At 43.2% G+C, this 26,268-nt stretch overlaps 1 protein-coding gene across 1 annotated transcript in view; it reads right to left on the reverse strand.

Annotated features, from left to right (window-relative positions):
* Positions 1-25,611, reverse strand: part of LOC106584860 (anoctamin-1) — a 245,226-nt gene extending 219,615 nt beyond the window's left edge. The window contains exons 1-3 of the mRNA XM_045706374.1: positions 25,506-25,611; positions 7,482-7,636; positions 4,635-4,940 (exon numbers count right to left, since the gene is read on the reverse strand). Of these exons, the coding sequence (XP_045562330.1) occupies positions 4,635-4,940; positions 7,482-7,636; positions 25,506-25,530 (486 nt within the window). The 5' untranslated portion in view covers positions 25,531-25,611. The remainder of the gene's footprint in view (positions 1-4,634; positions 4,941-7,481; positions 7,637-25,505) is intronic.
* Between the last annotated feature and the right edge of the window lie 657 nt (positions 25,612-26,268).

Consider the following 26,268-nt stretch of genomic DNA (forward strand, 5'->3'; position numbering starts at 1 on the left):
TAAAGCCTTTTTGAAATCGGACAGTGTGGTTAGATTAACGAGAGTCTGTTCTTTAAAATGGTGTAAAATAGTCATATTTTTGAAAAATTGAAGTAATATCATATCTAAGGTATTTGAATAACGCGCCACAGGATTCAACTGGCTGTTGAGTAGGTGGGACGCAAGCGTCCCACCTAGCCCATAGAGGTTAAAATCTGACATAGCGTTTGCATAAAGGAGTTTTGTATCTATAGTTCTTAAAATACTTGTTATGTATTTTTTCAACGTTTATCATGAGTAATTTAGTAAATTCACCGGAAGTTTGCGGTGGGTATGCTAGTTCTGAACATCACATGCTAATGTAAAAAGCTGTTTTTTGATATAAATATGAACTTGATTGAAGAAAACATGCATGTATTGTATAACATAATGTCCTAGGAGTGTCATCTGATGAAGATCAAAGGTTAGTGCTGCATTTAGCTGTGGTTTTGGTTTTTGTGACATATATGCTTGCTTTGAAAATGGCTGTGTGACTATTTTTGGCCGGGTACTCTCCTGACATAATCTAATGTTTTGCTTTCGCTGTAAAGCCTTTTTGAAATCGGACAATGTAATTAGATTAACGAGAGTCTTATCTTTAAAATGGTGTAAAATAGTTGATTGTTTGAGAAAATTGAATTGTGGTATTTTAGTTGGTTTTGTATTTCGCGCTATGCGATGCCATTGGCTGTTGGCTAGGGGTTCCGCTGGCGGAACGGGGTTCCGTTAGCGGAACGTCTAGATGCAAGAGGTTAATATCTATACTGATTCAGCATATATCACTTGTTTGGAGCTGTTTGGAAACAGAGAGGAGTTAAGGAAAGTGATGGTAAACCCATACAACATCACGCACAAATTCCAAAGTTAATGACGGAATGTATCCTAAAAAAATTGCGATAATAAAATGTCAAGCACATAAAAAAAGGAAATTATTTTGTTGTTCGGAGAAACAATGCAGAGATGAAGCAGCAAAAAAGGCATCTAAATGCACTGTTCCAATATTAACAGCCCCTATGATTAGTCTTGTATCTTTACCATATCCTGATGATATAATTCATATCCGAGCTCGATCCGGGATCAATGAACAATCCGTGTGGAAACAAAAGGGGGCCTCAACAGACAGGAAAGGACTATGGAGTTCCCATGATGGAACCATAGTAGCACCCACTACTATGCTTAGTTTGCCTATTAACCTGTTAGGGCTAGGGGGCAGTATTGACACGGCTGGATAAAAAACATACCCGATTCAATCTGGTTACCACTCCTACCCAGTAACTAGAATATGCATATACTTATTACATATGGATAGAAAACACCCTAAATTTTCTAAAACTGTTTGAATGGTGTCTGTGAGTATAACAGAACTCAAATGGCAGGTCAAAACCTGAGAGATTCCTTTACAGGAAGTGGCCTGTCTGACCATTTCTTGAACTTCTTTTCCATCTCTATCATTTACTAAGGATCTCTGCTCTAACATGACACTTCCCACGACGTCCATAGGCGCTCAGAGCCCGGGAAAAAACAGAATGTCGTCATTCCAGCCCCAGGCTGAAACACATTATCGCCTTTCTCAAGTGGCCGATCAAGGGACACTGGGCTTATGCGCGTGACCCGACCGCCCCCGCCTTTGGGATTTTTTCCTCTGTTTGCCGAAAAGGAGATTCCCTGTCGGAATATTATCACTTTTCTACGAGAAAAATGGCGTAAAAATGTATTTTAAACAGCGGTTGACATGCTTCGAAGTACGGTAATGGAATATTTAGAATTTTATTGTCACGAATTGCGCCATGCGCGCGACACTTCTTTACTATTTCGGATAGTGTCTGGAACGCACGAACAAAACGCCGCTATTAGGATATAACGATGGACTACTTTTGGACCAAACCAACATTTGTTATTGAAGTAGCAGTCCTGGGTGTGCATTCTGACGAAGACAACAAAAGGTAATCAAACTTTTATAATAGTAAATATGATTATGGTGAGTGCTAAACTTGCCGGGTGTCTAAATAGCGAGCCCGTGATGCCTGGGCTATGTACTTAGAATATTGCAAAATGTGCTTTCACCAAAAAGCTATTTTAAAATCGGACATATCGAGTGCATAGAGGAGGTCTGTATCTATAATTCTTAAAATAATTGTTATGCTTTTTGTGAACGTTTATCGTGAGTAATTTAGTAAAATGTTAGCGAATTCCCCGGAAGTTTGCGGGGGGTATGCTAGTTCTGAACGTCACATGCTAATGTAAAAAGCTGGTTTTTGATATAAATATGAACTTGATTGAACAAAACATGCATGTATTGTATAACATAATGTCCTAGGGTTGTCATCTGATGAAAATCATCAAAGGTGAGTGCTGCATTTAGCTGTCTTCTGGGTTTTGGTGACATTATATGCTGGCTTGAAAAATGGGTGTCTGATTATTTCTGGCTTGGTACTCTGCTGACATAATCTAATGTTTTGCTTTCGTTGTAAAGCCTTTTTGAAATCGGACAGTGTGGTTAGATTAACGAGAGTCTTGTCTTTAACCTGTTAGGGCTAGGGGGCAGTATTTGCACGGCTGGATAAAAAAAATGTACCCGATTTAATCTGGTTACTAATCCTACCCAGTAACTAGAATATGCATATACTTATTATATATGGATAGAAAACACTCTAAAGTTTCTAAAACTGTTTGAATGGTGTCTGTGAGTATAACAGAACTCATTTGGCAGGCAAAACCCTGAGACATTTTCTGACAGGAAGTGGATACCTGATGTGTTGTATTACCTTTAAACCTATCCCATTGAAAAACACAGGGCCTGAGGAATATTTTGGCACTTCCTATTGCTTCCACTAGATGTCACCAGCCTTTACAAAGTGTTTTGAGTCTTCTGGAGGGAGATCTGACCGAACAAGAGCCATGGAACGATGATGGCCCATTAGACACCTGGCGCGCGAGTTCATGTTGGGTACCCTCGTTCCAATACATTATAAAAGAGTATGCATTCGTCCACCTTGAATATTATTCATGTTCTGGTTAAAAAAGGCCCTAATGATTTATGCTATACAACGTTTGACATGTTTGAACGAACGGAAATATATTTTTTCCCCTCGTTCATGACGAGAAGTCCGGCTGGCTTAGATCATGTGCTAACAAGACGGAGATTTTTGGACATAAATGATGAGCTTTTTTGAACAAAACTACATTCGTTATGGACCTGTGATACCTGGAAGTGACATCTGATGAAGAGAATCAAAGGTAATGGATTATTTACATAGTATTTTCGATTTTAGATCTCCCCAACATGACGTCTAGTCTGTATCGCAACGCGTATTTTTCTGGGCGCAGTGCTCAGATTATTGCAAAGTGTGATTTCCCAGTAAGGTTATTTTTAAATCTGGCAAGTTGATTGCGTTCAAGAGATGTAAATCTATAATTCTTTAAATGACAATATAATATTTTACCAATGTTTTCTAATTTTAATTATTTAATTTGTGGTGTTGACTTGACTGCCGGTTATTGGAGGGAAACGATTTCCTCAACATCAATGCCATAGTAAAACGCTGTTTTTGGATATAAATATGAACTTGATAGAACTAAAAATGCATGCATTGTCTAACATAATGTCCTAGGAGTGTCATCTGATGGAGATTGTAAAAGGTTAGTGCATCATTTTAGCTGGTTTTATGGTTTTGGTGACCCTGTCTTTGAATTGACAAAACATTACACACAACTCTTGTAAATGTACTGTCCTAACATACTCTAAATTTATGCTTTCGCCGTAAAACCTTTTTGAAATCGTAAAACGTGGTTAGATTAAGGAGATGTTTATCTTTCAAAGGGTGTAAAATAGTTGTATGTTTGAAAAATTTGAATTTTGACATTTATTTGGATTCAAATTTGCCGCTCTTGAAATGCACCTGCTGTTGATGGAGTGCACCACGGGTGGGACGCTAGCGTCCCACCTAGCCCATAGAGGTTAAATAGCTGTAAAATAGTCATATGTTTGAGAAATTGAAGTAATAGGATTTTTACGGTTTTGAAAATCGTTCCACAGGCTGCCAGTGGCTGTTACGTAGGTGGGACGCAAGCGTCCCACCTAGCACATAGAGGTTAATGATGCCCATGGTCATGGGGGGAGGGGATAATAAGGAACATTTAAAAACAAGGACACTGGTCACCATAGCTGCAGGCAACAGTAGATGAGGCATTCATGACATGTGAAATATGTGCACAAAATAACATACGAAAAGGGATAACTATACCTATAGTTCACATACCGGTCCCAGACCATTTTGACACATTGTAATGGACTATGTGGATATGATAAAACTAGTACGTGGCAAGAGGTACATGCTAGTTATCATAGACAGATTTAGCAGATGGATAGAAGCAATACCATCAGCAGATCAGGGAGCAGGAACAGCGATACATTTTTTGACCAGAGAAGAAATACCTAGGTTTGGAATACCAACAGAAATCCGCTCAGATAATGGATCAGCATTTGTGCAAAAAATAGTAAAACTAGTGACACATTCTGTATACTTCTGGCTCTTCTTTGGTCACTGTGTTAAGGACAGATACCTTAACACACACAGCTCTAACCCCTTGTCCAGAGGTAGATTATTATATATTACCTCCTTGTCTCTCTCCAGCTGCAGGCCCTGCTCCAACAGCCCAGACTCAAACTCCTCCCTCATCATAGCTTTCTCGTCCTCACTCAGGTGAGACTCCTCCCCCTCTGGCAGCCCTGCCTCCAGCTCAGGCTGCGTATCTCGTCTCAGCATGCTGGGTAGCGGAAGGCTCCCATTGGATGCTTGAGAGGTGAGGGAGAGACGATGCAGGGAGTTCCTCCTTTTCTTATAATGATAGCACAGAATATAGTCCACCTTCCTCTGGCCGTCTGCAAAGAACGTCCCTTTACCAAGTTCTATGGTGGGCTCCTACACGCACGCACGCGCACACACACATACACAAATCCAAATTAGGTTTACTTGGGTTAGTGTTAGGGGTGAGAGGGGAGTGTTAAGGTGGCAAGACAGAGTGCTGGTAGCCTGGTCCCAGATCTGGTTCTGCTCTCTTGCCAACTCAAAACATGTTTGGTATTACAATAATATACAGAGTTGGACAAAACAGAGATGCTAGTTCTAGATCCCAAGAAAGAAAGAGATCTTCTGTTGAATCTGACAATTAATCTTGATGGTTGTACAGTCGTCTCAAATAAAACTGTAAAGGACCTCAGCGTTACTCTGGACCCTGATCTCTCTTTTGACGAACATATCAAGACTGTTTCAAGGACAGCTTTTTTCCATCTACGTAACATTGCAAAAATCAGACATTTTCTGTCCAAAAATGATGCAGAAATATTAATCCATGCTTTTGTCACTTCTAGGTTAGACTACTGCAATGCTCTACTTTCCAGCTACCCGGATAAAACACTAAATAAACTTCACTTAAACACGGCTGCTAAACACGGCTGCTAGAATCTTGACTAGAACCCCAAAATTTGATCACATTACTCCAGTGCTAGCCTCTCTACACTGGCTTCCTGTTAAGGCAAGGGCTGATTTCAAGGTTTTACTGCTAACCTACAAAGCATTACATGGGCTTGCTCCCACCTTATCTTTCCGATTTGGTCCTGCCGTACATACCTACACGTACGCTACGGTCACAAGACGCAGGCCTCCTTACTGTCCCTAGAATTTCGAAACAAACAGCTGGAGGTAGGGCTTTCTCCTATAGAGCTCCATTTTTATGGAATGGTCTGCCTACCCATGTGAGAGACGCAGACTCGGTCTCAACCTTTAAGTCTTTATTGAAGACTTAATCTCTTCATTTTGTTCTATGATTGAGTGTAGTCTGGCCCAGGAGTGTGAAGGTGAACGGAAAGGCACTAGAGCAATGAACCGCCCTTGCTGTCTCTGCCTGGCCGGTTCCCCTCTCTCCAATGGGATTCTCTGCCTCTAACCCTATTACAGGGGCTGAGTCACTGGCTTACTGGTGCTCTTGCATGCCGTCCCTGGGAGGGGTGCGTCACTTGAGTGGGTTGAGTCATTGACGTGATTTTCCTGTCTGGGTTGGCGCCCCCCCCTTGGGTTGTGCCGTGATGGAGATCTTTGTGGGCTATACTCGGCCTTGTCTCAGGATGGTAAGTTGGTGGTTGAAGATATCCCTCTAGTGGGGTGGGGGCTGTGCTTTGGCAAAGTGGGTGGGGTTATATCCTGCCTGTTTGGCCCTGTCAGGGGGTATTGTCAGATGGGGCCACAATGTCTCCTGACCACTCCTGTCTCAGCCTCCAGTATTTATGCTGCAGTAGTGTCGGGGGGCTAGGGCCAGTCTGTTATATCTGGAGTATTTCTCCTGTCTTATCCGGTGTCCTGTGTGAATTTAAGTATGCTCTTTCTTTCTTTCTTTCTTTCTTTCTTTCTTTCTTTCTTTCTTTCTTTCTTTCTTTCTTTCTTTCTTTCTTTCTTTCTTTCAGGACCTGAGCCCTAGGAACATGCCTCAGGACTACCTGGCCTGATGACTCCTTGCTGTCCCCAGTCCACCTGGCCGTGCTGCTGCTCCAGTTTCAACTGTTCTGCCTGCGGCTATGGAATCCTGACCTGTTCACCGGACATGCTACCTGTCCCAGACCTGCTGTTTTCAACTTTCTAGAGACAGCAAGAGCGGTAGAGATACTCTGAATGATCGGCTATGAAAAGCCAACTGACGTTTACTCCTGAGGTGCTGACCTGTTGCACCCTCGACATCCACTGTGATTATTATTATTTGAACCTGCTGGTCACCTATGAACATCTTGGCCATGTTCTGTTATAATCTCCACCCGGCACAGCCAGAAGAGGACTGGCCACCCCTCATAGCCTGGTTCCTCTCTAGGTTTCTTCCTAGGTTCTGGCCTTTCTAGGGAGTTTTTCCTGCTTCTACCCCTGCATTGTTTGCTGTTTGGGGTTTTAGGCTGGGTTTCTGTACAGCACTTTGAGATATCAGCTGATGTAAGAAGGGCTTTATAAATACATTTGATTTGATTTGAGTTGTCAAGAGAGCAGAGAACCAGATCTGGGACCAGACTTTGAAAAGACCTAAAAGATAAAAGATAACTGTTTCAATAACAGCTGAAAGATAACAGTACAGACTATCACTAAGGTTGTGTCTGAAAAAGTTATCAGACATCAAATCCTTGTATCGTCTGTCCTGGTTTCCTCCAATTCCTCTCCTCCCTCTCAATGCGCATTTGAGGAGAGGATCCAAGGTCCCTCCAATTAACCTCCTCTTCCAATTAGCTTTGAGAAGGAGGTGAGGAAACAAGGACAGAGGAAACAAGTAATGGTTAGTAATATCTTCAGTAAAGCAGATGCCTAGTATTTAGTAAAACAGCAATGGAGTCTTTCCAAACAGAAGATACATGTCAAGGGTTAGGGGTCAGGGGTTAGAGGTCAGGGACTAGAGGTTAAAGTTCAGGAGTTAGGGATTAAAGATTGTACCGTGGTAGGCTGCTTCGCGCTGCCCGGGGGATTTCCATTATCCAATCCCATCTCAGAGAGCGAGCAAGCCAGTGAGCGAAGCTTCTCAGATTGGACAGATGATGACTCACCCATCGCCGTGGCAACACGCATATGCTCCGTGCCATTCCACGCTTCTGTCAGGGTGACACACACACACACACACACACACACACACACACACACACACACACACACACACACACACACACACACACACACACACACAAAAACAGTTGATAGACAGTCAATATCTGAACTGTTGTTTTTGTTATCCATCCCTGTGTCTCAGTTGGGACCGGAACCCTGCTCTCCAATGTATTTACCATTAGGCCAAGTGGAGAAACCAATGTATTTATCATTAGGCCAAGTGGAGAAACCAATGTATTTATCATTAGGCCAAGTGGAGAAACCAATGTACAGTATTTACCATTAGTCCAAGTGAAAATTGCGTCTTGGGAAAAAGGTGACACTGGGTGTTTCTCAAAATGCATTCTACCTAAATTGGAGCATGGAACGGTCGCAGTATCAGTCCGTTTTACTTACTTTGAATTGAAGGCACATTTTCAGAATGCATACTTTGTTGCTACACATTTAAAAGCATTCATTGACCAAGCTTCAACTGAAATATTCACAGGATTGTTTACATAATGTCACGCAACCACACAAAACAAACAAATAATTTTTTGAAAACAATCCCGGCTGGTTTTGTGCTGAAGTCAGACAATGTGAACTCAGAATGAGAATGTTGTCCATCCACATATCATATGCTGCCTGACTTCAATAGTTTATCATGATATATTAATAAATACATACAGTATTCATTTTGGGATGTTTAACTGCCTAGAATACCAACTGTGGTGTCGTAGATCGCAGTCTAACTGATAAGGAATTGGAAGCTAGCTTGCTAATGTAAGAATTTGTAGCTAATGTTGGCCATCTACGTTAACAACATTAGTTTCAGATAGCTGGCTAGCTAGATAATTCCTGGCTAGCTAGATAATTCCTGGCTAGCTAGATTATTCCGGAAGTTTACATGCACCTTTGCCAAATACATTTAAACTCTGTATTTCACAATTCCTGACATTTATCCTAGTAAAAATGCCCTGTCTTAGGTCAGTTAGGATTACCACTTTTTTTTAAGAACGTGAAATGTCAGAATAATACTAGAGAGAATGATATATTTCATATTTTATTTCTTTCATCACATTCCCAGTGGGTCAGAAATGTACATACACTCAATTAGTATTTGGTAGCATTGCCTTTAAATTGTTTAAATTGGGTCAAATGTTTTGGGTAGCCTTCCACAAGCTTCCCACAATAAATTGGGTGAATTTTGGCCCATTCCTCCTGACAGAGCTGGTGTAACTGAGTCAGGTTTGTAGGCTTCCTTGCTCGCACACGCTTTTTCAGTTCTGCCCACATATTTTCTATAGGATTGAGGTCAGGACTTTGATGGCCACTCCAATACCTTGACTTTGTTGTCCTTAAGCCATTTTACCACAACTTTGGAAGTATGCTTGGGGTCATTGTCCATTTGGAAGACTCATTTGCAAGCAAGATTTAATTTCCTGACTGATGTCTTGAGATGTTGCTTCAATATATCCACATCATTTTCTATCCTCGTGATGAACGTGTCTCCTTCCTGAGCCATATGACGGCTGCGTGGTCCTATGGTGTTAATTCTTGCGTACTATTGTTTGTACAGATGAACATGGTACCTTCAGGCATTTGGAAATTGCTCCCAGGGATGAACCAGACCTGTGGAGGGCTACAATTTATTTTTGTTTTATTTGTTTTTTTCCATGATGTCACACAAATAGGCATTGAGTTTGAAGGTGGGCCTTGAAAAACATCCACAGGTACACCTCCAATTGACTTAGTGTCTGTAAACTTCTGACCAACTGGAATTGTGATACAGTGAATTATAAGTGAAATAATCTGTCTGTAAACAATTGTTGGAAAAATTACTTGTGTCTTGCACAAAGTAGATGTCCTAACCGACATGCCAAAACTATAGTTTGTTAAGAAGACATTTTTGGAGTGGTTGAAAAACGAGTTTTAATGACGCCAACCTAAGTGTATGTAAACTCCCAACTTCAATTGTAGCTAGCTGACAACTATGAAGTAAAACACATATGACTCGTGTAAATATCTTGTTTGTGTAAATACCTAGGCAGCAGCTAATGGGGATCCATAATAAATACAAATACCCAATAGGAAACCAGTTCTAAATCTAATCACCCAACGGGAGACCAGCTCTAACTCTATCCACCAACAGGAAACCAGCCAGCTCTAACTCTATCCACCAACAGTAAACCAGCCAGCTCTAACTCTATCCACAAAACAGGAACACAGCTTTACCTCTATCCACCCAACAGGAAACCAGCTCTCACTCTATCCACCCAACATGAAAGTACTGCAGGCATCTCTAACTTCAGACAGCCAACTGGAAACCAGTTCTAATCTAAACACCCAACAGGAGAGCAGCTCCAAGTCTAACCACCCAGCAGGAAGCCAGTTCTAACTCTAACCATCTAACTGGAAGCCAGGTCTAATGCAATCCATCCAACAGTAAACCAGCCAACTCTAACTGTATCCACCAAACAGGAAATCAGTGAGGTTTAACTCTAACCACCCATGAGGAAACCATATCTATTTCTATCCACCAGAAAGGAAAAAAGTAGAGCAGCTCTAAATATCCACTCAACAGGAAACTATCTCTAACTCTATCCACCCAACAAGTAAACAGTTCTAAATCAACCACCCAACAGGAAAACAGGTCTAAATCAAGCACCAAACAGGAAAGCAGCTCCAACTCTCTCCTTCCAACAGGAAACCAGCCGTAACTCTATCCACCCAACAGGAAACAAGCTCTAATTCTATCCACCAACAAGAAACCAGCCAGCTCTAATTCTATCCACCAACAAGAAACTTGCCAGCTCTAACTCTATCCACCCAACAGTAAACCAGCTCTAACTCTATCCACCAACAAGAAATCAGCCAGCACTAACTCTATCCACCAACAAGAAACTTGCCAGCTCTAACTCTATCCACCCAACAGATAACCAGCTCTAACTTTATCCACCCAACAGGAAACCAGCTCTAACTCTATCCTCTCAACAGATAACCAGCTCTAACACTATCCACTCAACAGGAAACCAGCTCTAACACTATCCACCCAACAGATAACCAGCTCTAACTCCATCCACTCAAAAGATAACCAGCTCTAACACTATCCACTCAACAGATAACCAGCTCTAACACTATCCACCCAACAGGAAACCAGCTCTAACTCTATCCACCCAACAGGAAACCAGCTCTAACACTATCCACTCAACAGATAACCAGCTCTAACACTATCCACTCAACAGGAAACCAGCTCTAACTCTATCCACCCAACAGGAAACCAGCTCTAACACTATCCACTCAACAGATAACCAGCTTTAACACTATCCACCCAACAGGAAACCATATCTAACTTTTAACACTCAAAAGAAAACCAGTCGAGCAGCTCTAACTCTATCCACCAACAAGAAAACAGCCAGCTCTAACTTTATCCATTCAACAAATAACCAGCTCTAACTCTATCCACCAACAAGAAACCAGCCAGCCAGCTCTAACTCCATCCACTCAACAGATAACTAGCTCTAACTCTATCCACCCAACAGGAAACCAGCTCTAACTCTATCCATTCAACAAATAACCAGCTCTAACACTATCCACCAACAAGAAACCAGCCAGCCAGCTCTAACTCCATCCACTCAAAAGATAACTAGCTCTAACTCTATCCACTCAACAGGAAACCAGCTCTAACTGTCACGTCCTGACCAGTATAGGGGTTATTTGTATTTGTAGCTTGGTCAGGATGTGGCAGAGGGTATTTGTTTTATGTGGTTCGGGGGTTATGTGTATTGTAGAGGGGTGTTTTATTTATGTTTTCCGGGCTTTGGTTTATGTTCTATGTTTTGTATTTCTAGGTTCATTCTAGTTCTTTGTATGTCTATGTCTAGGTAATTGGGTGTGGGACTCTCAATTGGAGGCAGGTGTTTTTAGTTGCTTCTGATTGAGAGTCCTATATATAGGTATGTGTTTTGTTTGTAGGTAGTTGTATTTCACACTGCTGTGAGTATTAGCCTGTGAAACTGTCGGTCTGTCGTTCTTTGCTTTCATGTTCATTCTGTGTTCACACTTATTTAATAAATATAATGATGAACATGCAACCCGCTGCGCCTTGGTCCTCTCTACCCAACGACAACTGTTACACTAACTCTATCCACCCAACAGGAAACCATATCTAACTCTTAACACCCAATAGGGAACCAGTCGAGCAGCTCTATCTACACATCAGGAAACCAGCACTAACTCTATCCAGCCAACAGTAAACCAGCTCTAAATCTAACCACTTAACCAAAAGCAGCTCAAATTCTCTCCATCCAACAGGAAGCATCCATCTGTAAGAATATCTACACAACAGGAAAGCAGCTCTAACTCAATCCACTCAACAAGGTTCCAGCCAGCTCTACCTCTATCCACCCAACAAGTTATCAGTTTTAAATCTATCAACCAATCAGGAAACAAGCTTTAACTCCAGCCACCCAAAATTAACCCAACTCTAAACAGCCTAACAGGGAACCAGCACTAACTCTATCCAACCAATAGGAAACAAGGAATCTCTAACTTTAGCCACCCAAAAGGAAACCAGTTCTAACTCTAACCACCTCACAGGAAACCAGCTATTTCTTTATCCACCCAACAGGAAACTAGTCATCTCTAACTCTGTCCACCAAACAAATAAACAGCTCTAATGCTAACCACCAAAACGGAATCCAGCCCTAACCCTAACCATCCAATGTTAAACCAGTTCTATTTCTAACCACACTCAAGGAAACCAGGGGAGCAGCTCGAACTCTATCCACCCGACAGGAAACCTGCTCGAACTCTCTAAACCCAGAAGGAAACCAGCCATCTCTAACTCCATCCGCCCATTTGGAAACAAGATATAATTCTAGCCACCCAACAGAAACCAGCTCTAACTCTATCCATAAAACAGGAAACCAGCTTTACCTCCATCCACTCAAAAGGAAACCAGCTCTCACTCTATCCACCCAACAGGAAAGTATTGTAGGCATCTCTAACTTTAGCCACACAACAGAAAAACAGTTCTAATTCTAACCACCCAACAGGAAACAAGTTCTCACTATAGCCAACCAACAGGAAACAAGTTTTAAATCTAACCACCCAACAGGAAACCAGCTCTGACTTTATCAACCAACAAGAAACCAAGTTAGGGTTAGGTTTAGGGTTGGGGTTAGGGTTTAGGGTTAGGGGTTGGGGTTAGGGGTTAGGAGCGAGCTCGAACTCCATCCACCAACAAGAAACCAGCCAGCTCTAACTCTATCCACCCAACAGTAAACCAGCTCGAACTCCATCCACCAACAAGAAACAAGCCATAACTAACTCTATCCACCAACAGTAAACCAGCCAGCTCTAACTCTATCCACCAACAAGAAACCAGACTGCACTAAGTCTATCCACCCAACAGTAAATCAGCTCTAACTCTATCCACCAACAAGAAAAAGGACTGCTCTATCTCTATCTACCAACAGTAAACCAGCCAGCTCTAACTCTATCCACCAACAAGAAACCAGACTGCACTAACTCTATCCACCCAACAGTAAATCAGCCAGCTCTAAATCTATCCACCAACAAGAAACCAGCCAGCTCTAACACTAACCACCCAAAAGGAAACCAGCTCTATCTCTCACCCCAAACAGGATGGCGGATAAGCAATGGGTAAAACAAACAGCAATTAGGCAAATAGTAGAGATGGGTCAACAAACAGCAGATAGGCAAATAGTAGAGATGGGTCAACAAACAGCAGATAGGCAAATAGTAGAGATGGGTCAACAGACAGCAAACAGGCAAATAGTAGAGATGGGTCAACAAACAGCAGATAGGCAAATAGTAGAGATGGGTCAACAAACAGCAAATAGTAGAGATGGGTCATCAAAGAGCAAAAAGGGAAATAGTATCCACAAAACAAGAAACCAGCCAGTTCTAACTCTATCCACCCAACAGGAAAGCAGCTCCAACTCTCTCCTTCCAACAGGAAACCAGCTGTAACTCTATCCACCCAACAGGAAACAGCCGCTAACTATATCCACCCAACAGGAAACAGGCGCTAAAACTTTCCACCCAAAAGGAAACCAGCTGTAACTCTATCCACCCAACAGGAAACAGGCGCTAAAACGTTCTACCCAACAGGAAAGCAGCTCCAACTCTCCTTCCAACAGGAAACCAGCTGTAACTCCATCCACCCAACAGGAAACAGGCGCTAAAACTTTCCACCCAACAGGAAAGCAGCTCCAACTCTCCTTCCAACAGGAAACCAGATGTAACTCCATCCACCCAACAGGAAACCAGACAGCTCTAACTCTATCCACCTAACAGTAAACCAGCTCTAACTCTATCCACCAACAAGAAATCAGCCAGCTCTATCTCTATCCACCAACAATGAAACCAGCAAGCTCTAACTCCATCCACCCAACAGGAAACCAGCTCCATCTCTAACCACCCAACAGTAAACCAGCTGTAACCCTATTCACTAACAGGAATCTAGCCATCCCTAAATCTATCCACCAACAATGAAACCAGCCAGCTCTAAATCTATCCACCAACAAGAAACCAGCCAGCTCTAACTCTAACCACCCAAAAGGAAACCAGCTCTATCTCTCACCCCATACAGGATGGCGGATAAGCAATGGGTAAAACAAACAGCAATTAGGCAAATAGTAGAGATGGGTCAACAAACAGCAGATAGGCAAATAGTAGAGATGGGTCAACAAACAGCAGATAGGCAAATAGTAGAGATGGGTCAACAAACAGCAGATAGGCAAATAGTAGAGATGGGTCAACAAACAGCAAACAGGCAAATAGTAGCGATAGGTCAACAAACAGCAGATAGGTAAATAGTAGAGATGGGTCAACAAACAGCAGATAGGCAAATAGTAGAGATGGGTCAACAAACAGCAGATAGGCAAATAGTAGAGATGGGTCAACAAACAGCAAACAGGCAAATAGTAGCGATGGGTCAACAAAGAGCAGATAGGTAAATAGTAGAGATGGGTCAACAAACAGCAGATAGTAGAGATTGATCAACAAACAGCAAATAGTAGAGATGGGTCAACAGACAGACAGCAAACAGGCAAGTAGTAGAGATGGGTCAACAGACAGCAAATAGTAGAGATGGGTCAACAAACAGTAAATAGGCAAATATTAGAGACGGGTCATCAAACAGCAAGAAGGGAAACAGTATCCACAAAACATGAAACCAGCCAACTTTAACTCTATCCACCCAACAGGAAAGCAGCTCCACCTCTCCTTCCAACAGGAAACCAGCTGTAACTCCATCCAACCAACAGGAAACAGGCGCTAAAACGTTCCTCCTAACAGTAAACCAGCTCTAACTTTATCAATCAACAAGAAACCAGCCAGCTCTAACTCTATCCAGCAACAAGAAACCAGCCAGCTCTAACTCTATCCACCCAACAGTAAACCAGAAAACTCTACCTCTATCTGCCAACAAGAAATCAGCCAGCTCGAACTCTATTCACCAACAAGAAACCAGCCAGCACCAACTTTATTCACCAACAAGAAATCAGCCAGCTCTAACTCTATCCACCAACAAGAAATCAGCCAGCTCTAACTCTATCCACCAACAAGAAACCAGCCAGCTCTAACTCCATCCACCAACAGTAAACCAGCCAGCACTAACTCTATCCACCAACAAGAAACCAGCCAGCACTAACTCTATCCACCAACAGTATACCAGCTCTATCTCTAACCACCCAAAAGGAAACCAGTTCTAACTCTCACCTCCAACAGGAAGGTCTGATGGGTAATTGGTAAAACAAACAGCAGATATGCAAAGAGTAGAGATGGGTCAACTAACAGCAAATAGGAAAACAGTAGAGATGGGTCAACAAACAACAAATCGTAGAGATTGGTCAACAAACAGTGAATAGGAAAACAGTGGAGATGGGTCAACAAACAACAAATCGTAGAGATTGGTCAACAAACAGCAAAGAGTAGAGATGGGTCAACAACCAGCAAATAGTAGAGATGGGTCAACAACCAGCAAATAGGCAAATAGTAGAGATGGGTCAACAAACAGCAAATAGTAGAGATGGGTCAACAAACAGCAAAGAGTAGAGATGGGTCAACAAACAGCAAAGAGTAGAGATGGGTCAACAAACAGCAAAGAGTAGAGATGGGTCAACAACCAGCAAAGAGTAGAGATGGGTCAACAACCAGCAAAGAGTAGAGATGGGTCAACAACCAGCAAAGAGTAGAGATGGGTCAACAACCAGCAAATAGGCAAATAGTAGAGATGGGTCAACAAACAGCAAATAGTAGAGATGGGTCAACAAACAGCAAAGAGTAGAGATGGGTCAACAAACAGCAAAGAGTAGAGATGGGTCAACAAACAGCAAAGAGTAGAGATGGGTCAACAACCAGCAAAGAGTAGAGATGGGTCAACAACCAGCAAAGAGTAGAGATGGGTCAACAACCAGCAAAGAGTAGAGGTGGGTCAACAACCAGCAAATAGGCAAATAGTAGAGATGGGTCAACAAACAGCAAAGAGTAGAGATGGGTCAACAACCAGCAAAGAGTAGAGATGGGTTAACAACCAGCAAAGAGTAGAGATGGGTCAACAACCAGCAAACAGGCAAAGAGTAGAGATGGGTCAACAACCAGCAAAGAGTAGAGATGGGTCAACAACCAGCAAAGAGTAGAGATGGGTCAACAACCAGCAAAGAGTAGAGATGGGTCAACAACCAGCAAAGAGTAGAGGTGGGTCAACAAACAACAAACAGCAAATAGGCAAATAGTAGAGATGGGTCAACAAACAGCAAACATCAAATAGTAGAGATGGGTCAACAAACAGAAAATAGGCAAATAGTAGAGATGGGTCAACAAACAACAAACAGCAAATAGTAGAGATGGGTCAACAAACAGCAAATAGTAGAGATGGGTCAAGAAATAACAAATAGTAGAGATGGGTCAACAAACAGCAAAGAGTAGAGATGGGTCAACAAACAGCAGATAGGCAAATAGTAGAGATGGGTCAACAAACAACAAATCGTAGAGATTGGTCAACAAACAGCAAATAGGCAAATAGTAGAGATGGGTCAACAAACAGCAAATAGGCAAATAGTAGAGATGGGTCAACAAACAGCAAAGAGTAGAGATGGGTCAACAAACATCAAAGAGTAGAGATGGGTCAACAAACAGCAAAGAGTAGAGATGGGTCAACAACCAGCAAAGAGTAGAGATGGTTCAACAAACAGCAAACAGTAGAGATGGGTCAACAAACAGCAAACATCAAATAGTAGAGATGGGTCAACAAACAGCAAATAATAGAGATGGGTCAACAAACAGCAAAGAGTAGAGATGGGTCAACAAACAGCAAACATCAAATAGTAGAGATGGGTCAACAAACAGCAAATAGATAGTAGAGATGGGTCAACAAACAGCAAATAGGCTAAGAGTAGAAATGGGTCAACAAACACAAGTAGAGATGGGTCAACAAACAGCAAATAGTAGAGATGGGTCAAGCAAATAGTAGAGATGGGTCAACAAACAGCAAAGAGTAGAGATGGGTCAACAAACAGCAAATAATAGAGATGGGTCAACAAACAGCAAAGAGTAGAGATGGGTCAAGAAATAACAAATAGTAGAGATGGGTCAACAAACAGCAAATAATAGAGATGGGTCAACAAACAGCAAAGAGTAGAGATGGGTCAAAACAGAAATAGCAAATAGTAGAGATGGGTCAACAAACAGCAAATAGGCAAATAGTAGAGATGGGTCAACAAACAGCAAAGAGTAGAGATGGGTCAACAAACATCAAAGAGTAGAGATGGGTCAACAAACAGCAAAGAGTAGAGATGGGTCAACAAACATCAAAGAGTAGAGATGGGTCAACAAACAGCAAAGAGTAGAGATGGGTCAACAAACAGCAAAGAGTAGAGATGGGTCAACAAACAGCAAATAATAGAGATGGGTCAACAAACAGCAAAGATGGGTCAAGAAATAACAAATAGTAGAGATGGGTCAACAAACAGCAAATAATAGAGATGGGTCAACAAACAGCAAAGAGTAGAGATGGGTCAAGAAATACCAAAAAGTAGAGATGGGTCAACAACCAGATAATTGGCAAATGTGAGTTGTTGTGTGTGTTTCTGTGTGGGCTCAAGTGTGTGCATGCTTGTTAGTGTTTGTGTGTGATAACCTATAAGCGTCTTTACCCTCTGCCTTAGGGGAAGTGAACTAATTGTCACAGCAGGAGTTTTAACTCTTTATAACCACATGCACGCACAGCCACACACAATTACACGCATGCACGCACACCCACACATGTCATCACACAGCAGAGCAGAGGTTGTGTCCCAGTATTAGAGGGGAAGAGAGCAGCAGCATTCTCCTGGAATAGAGAAGATTAACTGACACACACCCTGCTGCTATTAACAGACACGGAAACCTGCTCATAGTCAATAATATTAACTCACACACAGAGTGGGGAGTTTCCCTGAAGTTACTGTAATCTGTGACACCAGCTATGAGTCCAGGACTGTACAAGATTCTAGATCAACACCTGAAACACACCAAGGCATAGATTCAATGAGAACAAGCATCAACCGGCGACAGCAGACAGCTGCATAGCGGATGTTTTGGGGCCTGCGTTGGAGCTGTGAAATCGGTGAGCAGCTGCTCTTGCTAACATTGCCAAGCCACATCCAATCCACTCCTGTTAGGGTTAGTGTAGGATACATAGAAATAATTACACTCAAATGAAACATCATTACACTAAATAATGAGGATTTCTATCATCCTAATGGAGGAGTAGATTACATCTGTCATCCCAATGGCGGTGTAGATTACATCTATCATCCCAATGGAGATGTAGATTACACCAATCATCCTAATGGAGGAGTAGATTACATCTGTCATCCCAATGGAAGTGTAGATTACATCTATCATCCTAATGAAGGTGTAGATTACACATATCATCCTAATGGAGATGTAGATTACACCAATCATCCCAATGGAGGTGTAGATTACATCTGTCATCCTAATGAAGGAGTAGATTACATATATCATCCTAATGGAGGAGTAGATTACACCAATCATCCCAATGGAGTTGTAGATTACACCTCATGTTCCAATGTTCAAATTTGTAAAAAAGGCTGCATAGGATTTCTGCTAATGTGAATAGCAATGTTGTGTTTAAGTATAATGCAGGGAGCCACCTGTGGATTTGACATGTAAGGTGTAGTTAGTATGCTATAGTCCTGTAGCTAACCCTGTGTCCCTGTAGGGTCTGGATGTTTCCAGACACATATTTATTAATATTCTATAGTACTGTAAAGTGTAGTTAGTATGCTATAGTCCTGTAGCTAACCCTGTGTCCCTGTAGGGTCTGGATGTTTCCAGACATATATTTATTAATATAGTACCAGTATAGTACTGTAAGGTGTAGTTAGTATGCTGTAGTCCTGTAGCTAACTCTGTGTCCCTGTAGGGTCTGGATGTTTCCAAACATATATTAATTAATGTTCTGATCCAAGATGGCGTAGCAGTGCAGACGTGGTTTGTTGTCCTCTCGTTTAGATATTTCGTCTTTTTTGTATATATTCCAATTTATTTGTCAATCTCTTTTTTTCATTTTTAAATTAAATGTACCTTCCGGTAACCCGCCTCACTCAATGTGACACGGATCCGCTATTTTTTAGACCCTATAGCCAAAACTTTCATCAGAAGGTAGCTAAATTACTGGATATTTAGTCATTGTTAGCCACTGCTAGCGGCCTTTACCCTCTGCTCAGGCACCAGTCGTTTTTTTTGCCTGGATAATACCTGCCAGCCTCGGACTGTTTTTCTCCACGACAACGCCAGATTCCTGCCGTAAACCCTGTACCATTGATCATCACAGCTAGCTAGCTGCCACTGAGTGACCCAGCCCCGAAGCTAGCCCTGAGCCAGGCGCATCTCCCAGCTAGCTAGCTGCCACTGAGTGACCCAGCCCCGACGCTAGCCCTGAGCCAGGCGCATCTCCCGGCTAGCAAACTAAATTACCACAACTTCAATAACTCTTTCGCCATCTGGCCCAGTCCCTTCGTCGACACGGCGCCCCGCCGTACCACCACGACTGGTCCGCAGACGTAATTCCATCAGCTGTGCCTTCAACCGGCCTTTTCCGGACGACGGAGCAGATGCTTCTGCTAGCCCCGGGCTGCTAACTTTAAACGGCGTGTCTCCCACGTGCTAGCGTAGCAACGACTACCCCGCGGCTTCCCTGTTCCATCTATTACTGTTCACTGGACCCTATGACCACTTGGCTACATAGCTGATGCCTGCTGGACTGTTCATTTATCACGGTACTCCACTTTGTTTATCTGTCGGCCCCTAGCCCCGAACTCAGGCCCTGTGTGTAGTTAACTGACCCTCTATGTCCATTCATCGCCATTTTACCTGTTGTTGTTGTCTTTAGCTGATTAGCTGTTGTTGTCTTACCCGTTGTTGACTTAGCTAGCTCTCCCAATCAACACCTGTGATTGCTTTATGTCTCTCTCAAATGTCAATATGCCTTGTATACTGTTGTTTAGGTAGGGTGACCATATTTTAGTTTTCCAAAAAGAGGACATGTCCGGGAAAAAGAGGATGTATGGTCTCCCTAGTATCAGCTGTCTCATTTGGAGTGTTTTTAACTTCGACTAATTTACTTTGCACGCCACCATTCTTCCAATCAAAATACTGAATAAGCAGAGGGAATATTTTCACAGCACCGTGATTGCTCCCATCAGTAGAAACATCACAGTAAGGTATGTCTTCTAGTGCTTTCTGAGCTATGTCGACAGAATGTGGTGCTATCACAGCATTAACAATTGCTTCGGTCTTAGTACGAGCGCCTGAACATTTTCACGCAGTCTCGGAATCAGGGAAAGCCTTTTTTAACAAGGCAGACGTGCAGTCCATTGATCTGTAGCTATTGTGGTGCTTCGTGGTGTGGAATGCAAAAACTCCCTCCGTAGCAGTAACAGCATCTTCTGTTTTACCTGCTCTCATAAAATAGTCAGTTAATTTACCTGACGAACTCTCTCCTTCAGCTGCAATTTTGTGTTTTGCGGAGCTTATGTGGGCTTCTAGGTCGCTAGCACCTTTATTTGACACTGACACGTACGTGCCAGCTTTGCAGGTCCATGCATTCTGCTTCACACGGATCCTGACCAAGACGAAAAACACTGGAATTTTCTCTGTAAATCGTCTGTGAATTTACATTTGCGTTTGGGCATTTTTTTACGCTGTTCTGGAGCCATGTGCCACTGTTGACAAGCAAGCTGCTGCTCTGTCTCTTGGCTGTTGCCATGGTGAGGGTAATGATTGAGATGCAGTTTGACCAATGTTTGTGTAGGCCTACATGACCCACCAATGGTGGTGTGTGAGAAGGCGGGACCTAAAGAGAAAGGTCAAAGCAGTGCAAAAGCCCAAAAACGCACACAATGAATGGTGACTGTAGAAAGCAAAAGCCGAATCCCGGACATTTTGGCCGATTTAGAAATCCCGGCCGGACGCATTTTTTTAGTTCCAAAAAGAGGACATGTCCGGGAAAAAGAGGACGTATGGTCACCCTAGTTCAGGATAATTATCATTGTTTTAGTTTACTGCGGAGCCCCTAGTCCCACTGTACATGCCTTAGATACCTCCATTGTCCCACCTCCCACACATGCGGTGACCTCACCCAGCATAACCAGCGTGTCCAGAGATGCAACCTCTCTTATCATCACTCAGTACCTGAGCTTACCTCCACTGTACCCGCACCCCACCGTACCCCTGTCTGTACATTATGCCCTGAATCTATTCTACCACGCCCAGAAATCTGCTCCTTTTATTCTCTGTCCCCAACGCACTAGACGACCAGTTTTGCTAGCCTTTAGCCTTTAGCCGTACCCTCATCCTACTCCTCCTTTGTTCCTCGGATGATGTAGAGGCTAACCCAAGCCCTGCATGTCCCGAGGCACTCTCATTTGTTGACTTCTGTAATAGAAAAAGCATTGGTTTCATGCATGTTAACATCATAAGCCTCCCCCCTAAGTTTGTTTTACTCACTGCTTCAGCACACTCCGCCAACCCTGATGTCCTTGCCGTGTCTGAGTCCTGGCTTAGGAAGGCCACCAAAAATTCTGAGATTTCCATCCTCAACTACAACACTTTCCGTCAAGATAGAACTGCCAAAGGGGGAGGAGTTGCAATCTACTGCAGAGATAGCTTGCAAAGTTCTGTCATACTTTCCAGGTCTATGCCCAAACAGTTTGAGCTTCTAATTTTAAAAATTAATCTCTCCAGAAATAAGTCTCTCACTGTTGCCGCCTGTTTTAGAACCCCCTCAGCTCCCAGCTGTGCCCTGGACACCATATGTGAATTGATTGCCCCCCATCTATCTTCAGAGTTCGTTCTGTTAGGTGACCTAAACTGGGATATGCTTAACACCCCAGCAGTCCTAGAATCTAAGCTAGATGCCCTCAATCTCACACAAATTATCAAGGAAACCACCAGGTACAACCTTAAATCCATAAACACGGGCACCCTCATAGATATTATCCTGACCAACTTGCCCTCCAAATACACCTCTGCTGTTTTCAATCAGGATCTCAGCGATCACTGCCTCATTGCCTGCATCCGCTATGAGTCCGCGGTCAAACGACCACCCCTCATCACTGTCAAATGCTCCCTAAAACACTTCTGCGAGCAGGCCTTTATAATCGACCTGGCCCAGGTATCCTGGAAGGATATTGACCTCATCCTGCCTTCCTCACCATCTTAAATAAGTATGCCCCTTTCAAGAAATGTAGAACTAAGAACAGATATAGCCCTTGGTTCACTCCAGACCTGACTGACCTTGACCAGCACAAAAACATCCTGTGGCGGACTGCAATTGCATCGAATAGTCCCCGTGATATGCAACTGTTCAAGGAAGTCAGGAACCAATACACACAGTCAGTCAGGAAAGCAAAGGCTAGCTTTTTCAAACAGAAATTTGCATCCTGTAGCTCTAACTCCAAAACAATTTGGGACACTGTAAAGTCCATGGAGAACAAGAGCACCTCCTCCCAGCTGCCCACTGCACTGAGGATAGGCGACACGGTCACCACCGATAAATCCATGATAATTGAAAATTTCAATAAGCATTTCTCTACGGCTGGCCATGCTTTCCTCCTGGCTACCCCTACCTTAGTCAACATCTCCACACCCCCTGCAGCTACTAGCCCGAGCCTCCCCAGCTTCTCCTTCACCCAAATCCAGATAGCAGATGTTCTGAAAGAGCTGCAAAACCTGGACCCGTACAAATCAGCTGGGCTAGACAATCTGGACCCTCTCTTTCTAAAATTATCTGCCACCATTGTTGCAACCCCTATTACCAGTCTGTTAAACCTCTTTCGTTTCGTCCGAGATCCCTAAAGATTGGAAAGCCTCTTCAAAGGTGGTGACACTCTAGACCCAAACTCTTACAGACCTATATCCATCCTGCCCTGCCTTTCTAAAGTCTTTGAAAGCCAAGTTAACAAACAGATCACTGACCATTTCGAAACCCACCGTACCTTCTCCGCTGTGCAATCCGATTTCCGAGAAGGTCACGGGTGCACCTCAGCCACGCTTAAGGTCCTAAATGATATTATAACCGCCATGGATAAAAGACAGATCTGTGAAGGCGTCTTCATCGGCCTGCCAAGGCTTTCGACTCTGTCAATCACCATATTCTTATCGGCAGACTCAACAGCCTTGGTTTCTCAAATGACTGCCTCGCCTGGTTCACCAACTACCTCTCAGATAGAATTCAGTGTGTCAAATCGGAGGGCCTGTTGTCCGGACCTCTGGCAGTCTCTATGGGGGTACCACAGGGTTCAATTCTCAGGCCGACTCTTTTCTCTGTATATATCAACGATGTCGCTCTTGCTGCGGGTGATTCCCTAATCCACCTCTACGCAGATGACACCATTCTGTATACATCTGGAGCCTTCTTTGGACACTGTGTTAACAAACCTCCAAACGAGCTTCAATGCCATACAACACTCCTTCTGTGGCCTCCAACTGCTCTTAAACACTAGCAAAACCAAATGCATGCTTTTCAACCAATCACTGCCCACACCAGCCCACCCGACTAGCATCACTACTCTGGACAGTTCTGACCTAGAATACGTGGACAACTACAAATACCTAGGTGTCTGGTTAGACTGTAAACTCTCCTTCCAAACTCATATCAAACATCTCCAATCCAAAATCAAATCTAGAATCGGCTTCCTATTTCTCAACAAAGCCTCCTTCACTCACGCCGCCAAACTTACCCTCGTAAAACTGACTATCCTACAGATCCTCGACTTTGGCGATGTCATCTACAAAATAGCCTCCAATACTCTACTCAGCAAATTGGATGTAGTCTATCACAGTGCCATCTGTTTTGTCACCAAAACCCCATATACTACCCACCACTGCGATCTGTATGCTCTAGTTGGCTGGGCCTCGCTACATATTCATCGCCAGACCCACTGGCTCCAGGTCATCTATATGTCTATGCTAGGTAAAGCTCCGCCTTATCTCAGCTCACTGGTCACGATAACAACACCCACCCGTAGCACGCGCTCCAGCAGGTATATCTCACTGGTCATCCCCAAAGCCAACACCTCCTTTGGCCGCCTTTACTTCCAGTTCTCTGCTGCCAGTGACTGGAACAAATTGCAGAAATCGCTGAAGCTGGAGACTTACATTTCCCTCACTAACTTTAAACATCAGCTATCTGAGCAGGTAACTGATCGCTGCAGCTGTACATAGTCCATCTGTAAATAGCCCACCCAATCTACCTACCTCATCCACATATTGTTTTTATTTACTTTGCTGCTCTTTTGCACACCAGTATCACTACTCACACACCATCATCTGATCATCATCATCTGCTCATCTATCACTCTAGTTTAATCTGCTAAATTGTAATTACTTCGCTACTATGGCCTATTTATTGCCTTACCTCCTCATGCCATTTGCACACACTGTACATAGATTTTTCTACTGTGTTATTGACTGTACGTTTGTTTACTCCATGTGTAACTCTGTGTTGTTGTTTCTGTCGCACTGCTTTGCTTTATCTTGGCCAGGTCGCAGTTGTAAATGAGACTAATAAAACTTGTTCTCAACTAGCTTACCTGGTTAAATAAAGGTGAAATTAAAAAAAATACAAAAAAATAAAAAATTATATACTATCAGTATAGTCCTGTAAGGTGTAGTTAGTATGCTGTAGTCCTGTAGCTAACCCTGTGTCCCTGTAGGGTCTGGATGTTTCCAGACATATATTTATTAATATAGTACCAGTATAGTACTGTAAGGTGTAGTTAGTATGCTGTAGTCCTGTAGCTAACCCTGTGTCCCTGTAGGGTCTGGATGTTTCCAGACATGTATTTATTAATATTCTATAGTACTGTAAGGTGTAGTTAGTATGCTATAGTCCTGTAGCTAACTAATATTCTATAGTACTGTAAGGTGTAGTTAGTATGCTCTAGTCCTGTAGCTAACTCTGTGTCCCTGTAGGGGGTGGTTGTTTCCAGACTATCTATCTAGTAATACAGCTTTAATTTAACACCACCATAACAGGTGTCTTGGTCACCACGGTAACAGGTCTGTGTCTGAATGCAGGCAGATGGCTGGATCAGCACCCTGCTGCACCTGGCCTCTCTCACCAAGTCTCACCTCCCTCTCCCTCTCTCTCTTCCTTGCCCTCTCCTTCCCTTCCACGTCCTGTCACTAACATTAACCCTCACCCAGCCCCGAAGGATTTAAACAGCTACATCCAGAACACACCCAAACTAACAGGCTCCATTTCCTTCTTTATCTAAAGTGAAACAAGGAGAGGAGAGGAGCGAAAGAGGAGAAGGGAAAAGCAGAAGGAGTACTCACCGGAGCGCAAGGAGGACCTGTTCATTGCGATGGTGACGCAGAGAGAGGAGCGTGAGGCAAAATGAGATGGAGGACAAACTGCTCGCTCCCGTCAGATGGCTTAACGAGGCGCGGTCTGGAGGCTAATTCCCCTGGGGGGATTAGGAGTGGACTGGACACACAGACAACACCTACCCCCAACACACTACACAATTATACTACCCCTACACACTACCCCCTACACCTACCCCCAACACACTACACAATTATACTACCCCTACACACTACCCCCTACACACTACCCCCAACACACTACACAATTATACTACCCCTACACATTACCCCCAACACACTACCCCCAACACACTACACAATTATACTACCCCTACACACTACCCCATACACACTACCCCCAACACACTACACAATTATACTACCCCTACACATTACCCCCAACACACTACCCCCAACACACTACACAATTATACTTCCCCTACACACTACCCCTACACACTACCCCCAACACACTACACAATTAAACTTCCCCTACACATTACCCCCAACACACTACCCCCAACACACTACACAATTATACTACCCCTACACATTACCCCCAACACACTCTACCCTACACAATTATACTTCCCCTACACACTACCACCTACACAATACCCTACACACTAATACACACTACCCCCAACACACTACCCCAACACACTACTCTACACACTACTACACACCACCCCCTACACACTACCCCTACACACTACCCCTACACACTACC

The sequence above is a fragment of the Salmo salar genome, chromosome ssa23 (assembly GCF_905237065.1).
Source record: "Salmo salar chromosome ssa23, Ssal_v3.1, whole genome shotgun sequence".
Classification (NCBI taxonomy): domain Eukaryota; kingdom Metazoa; phylum Chordata; class Actinopteri; order Salmoniformes; family Salmonidae; genus Salmo; species Salmo salar.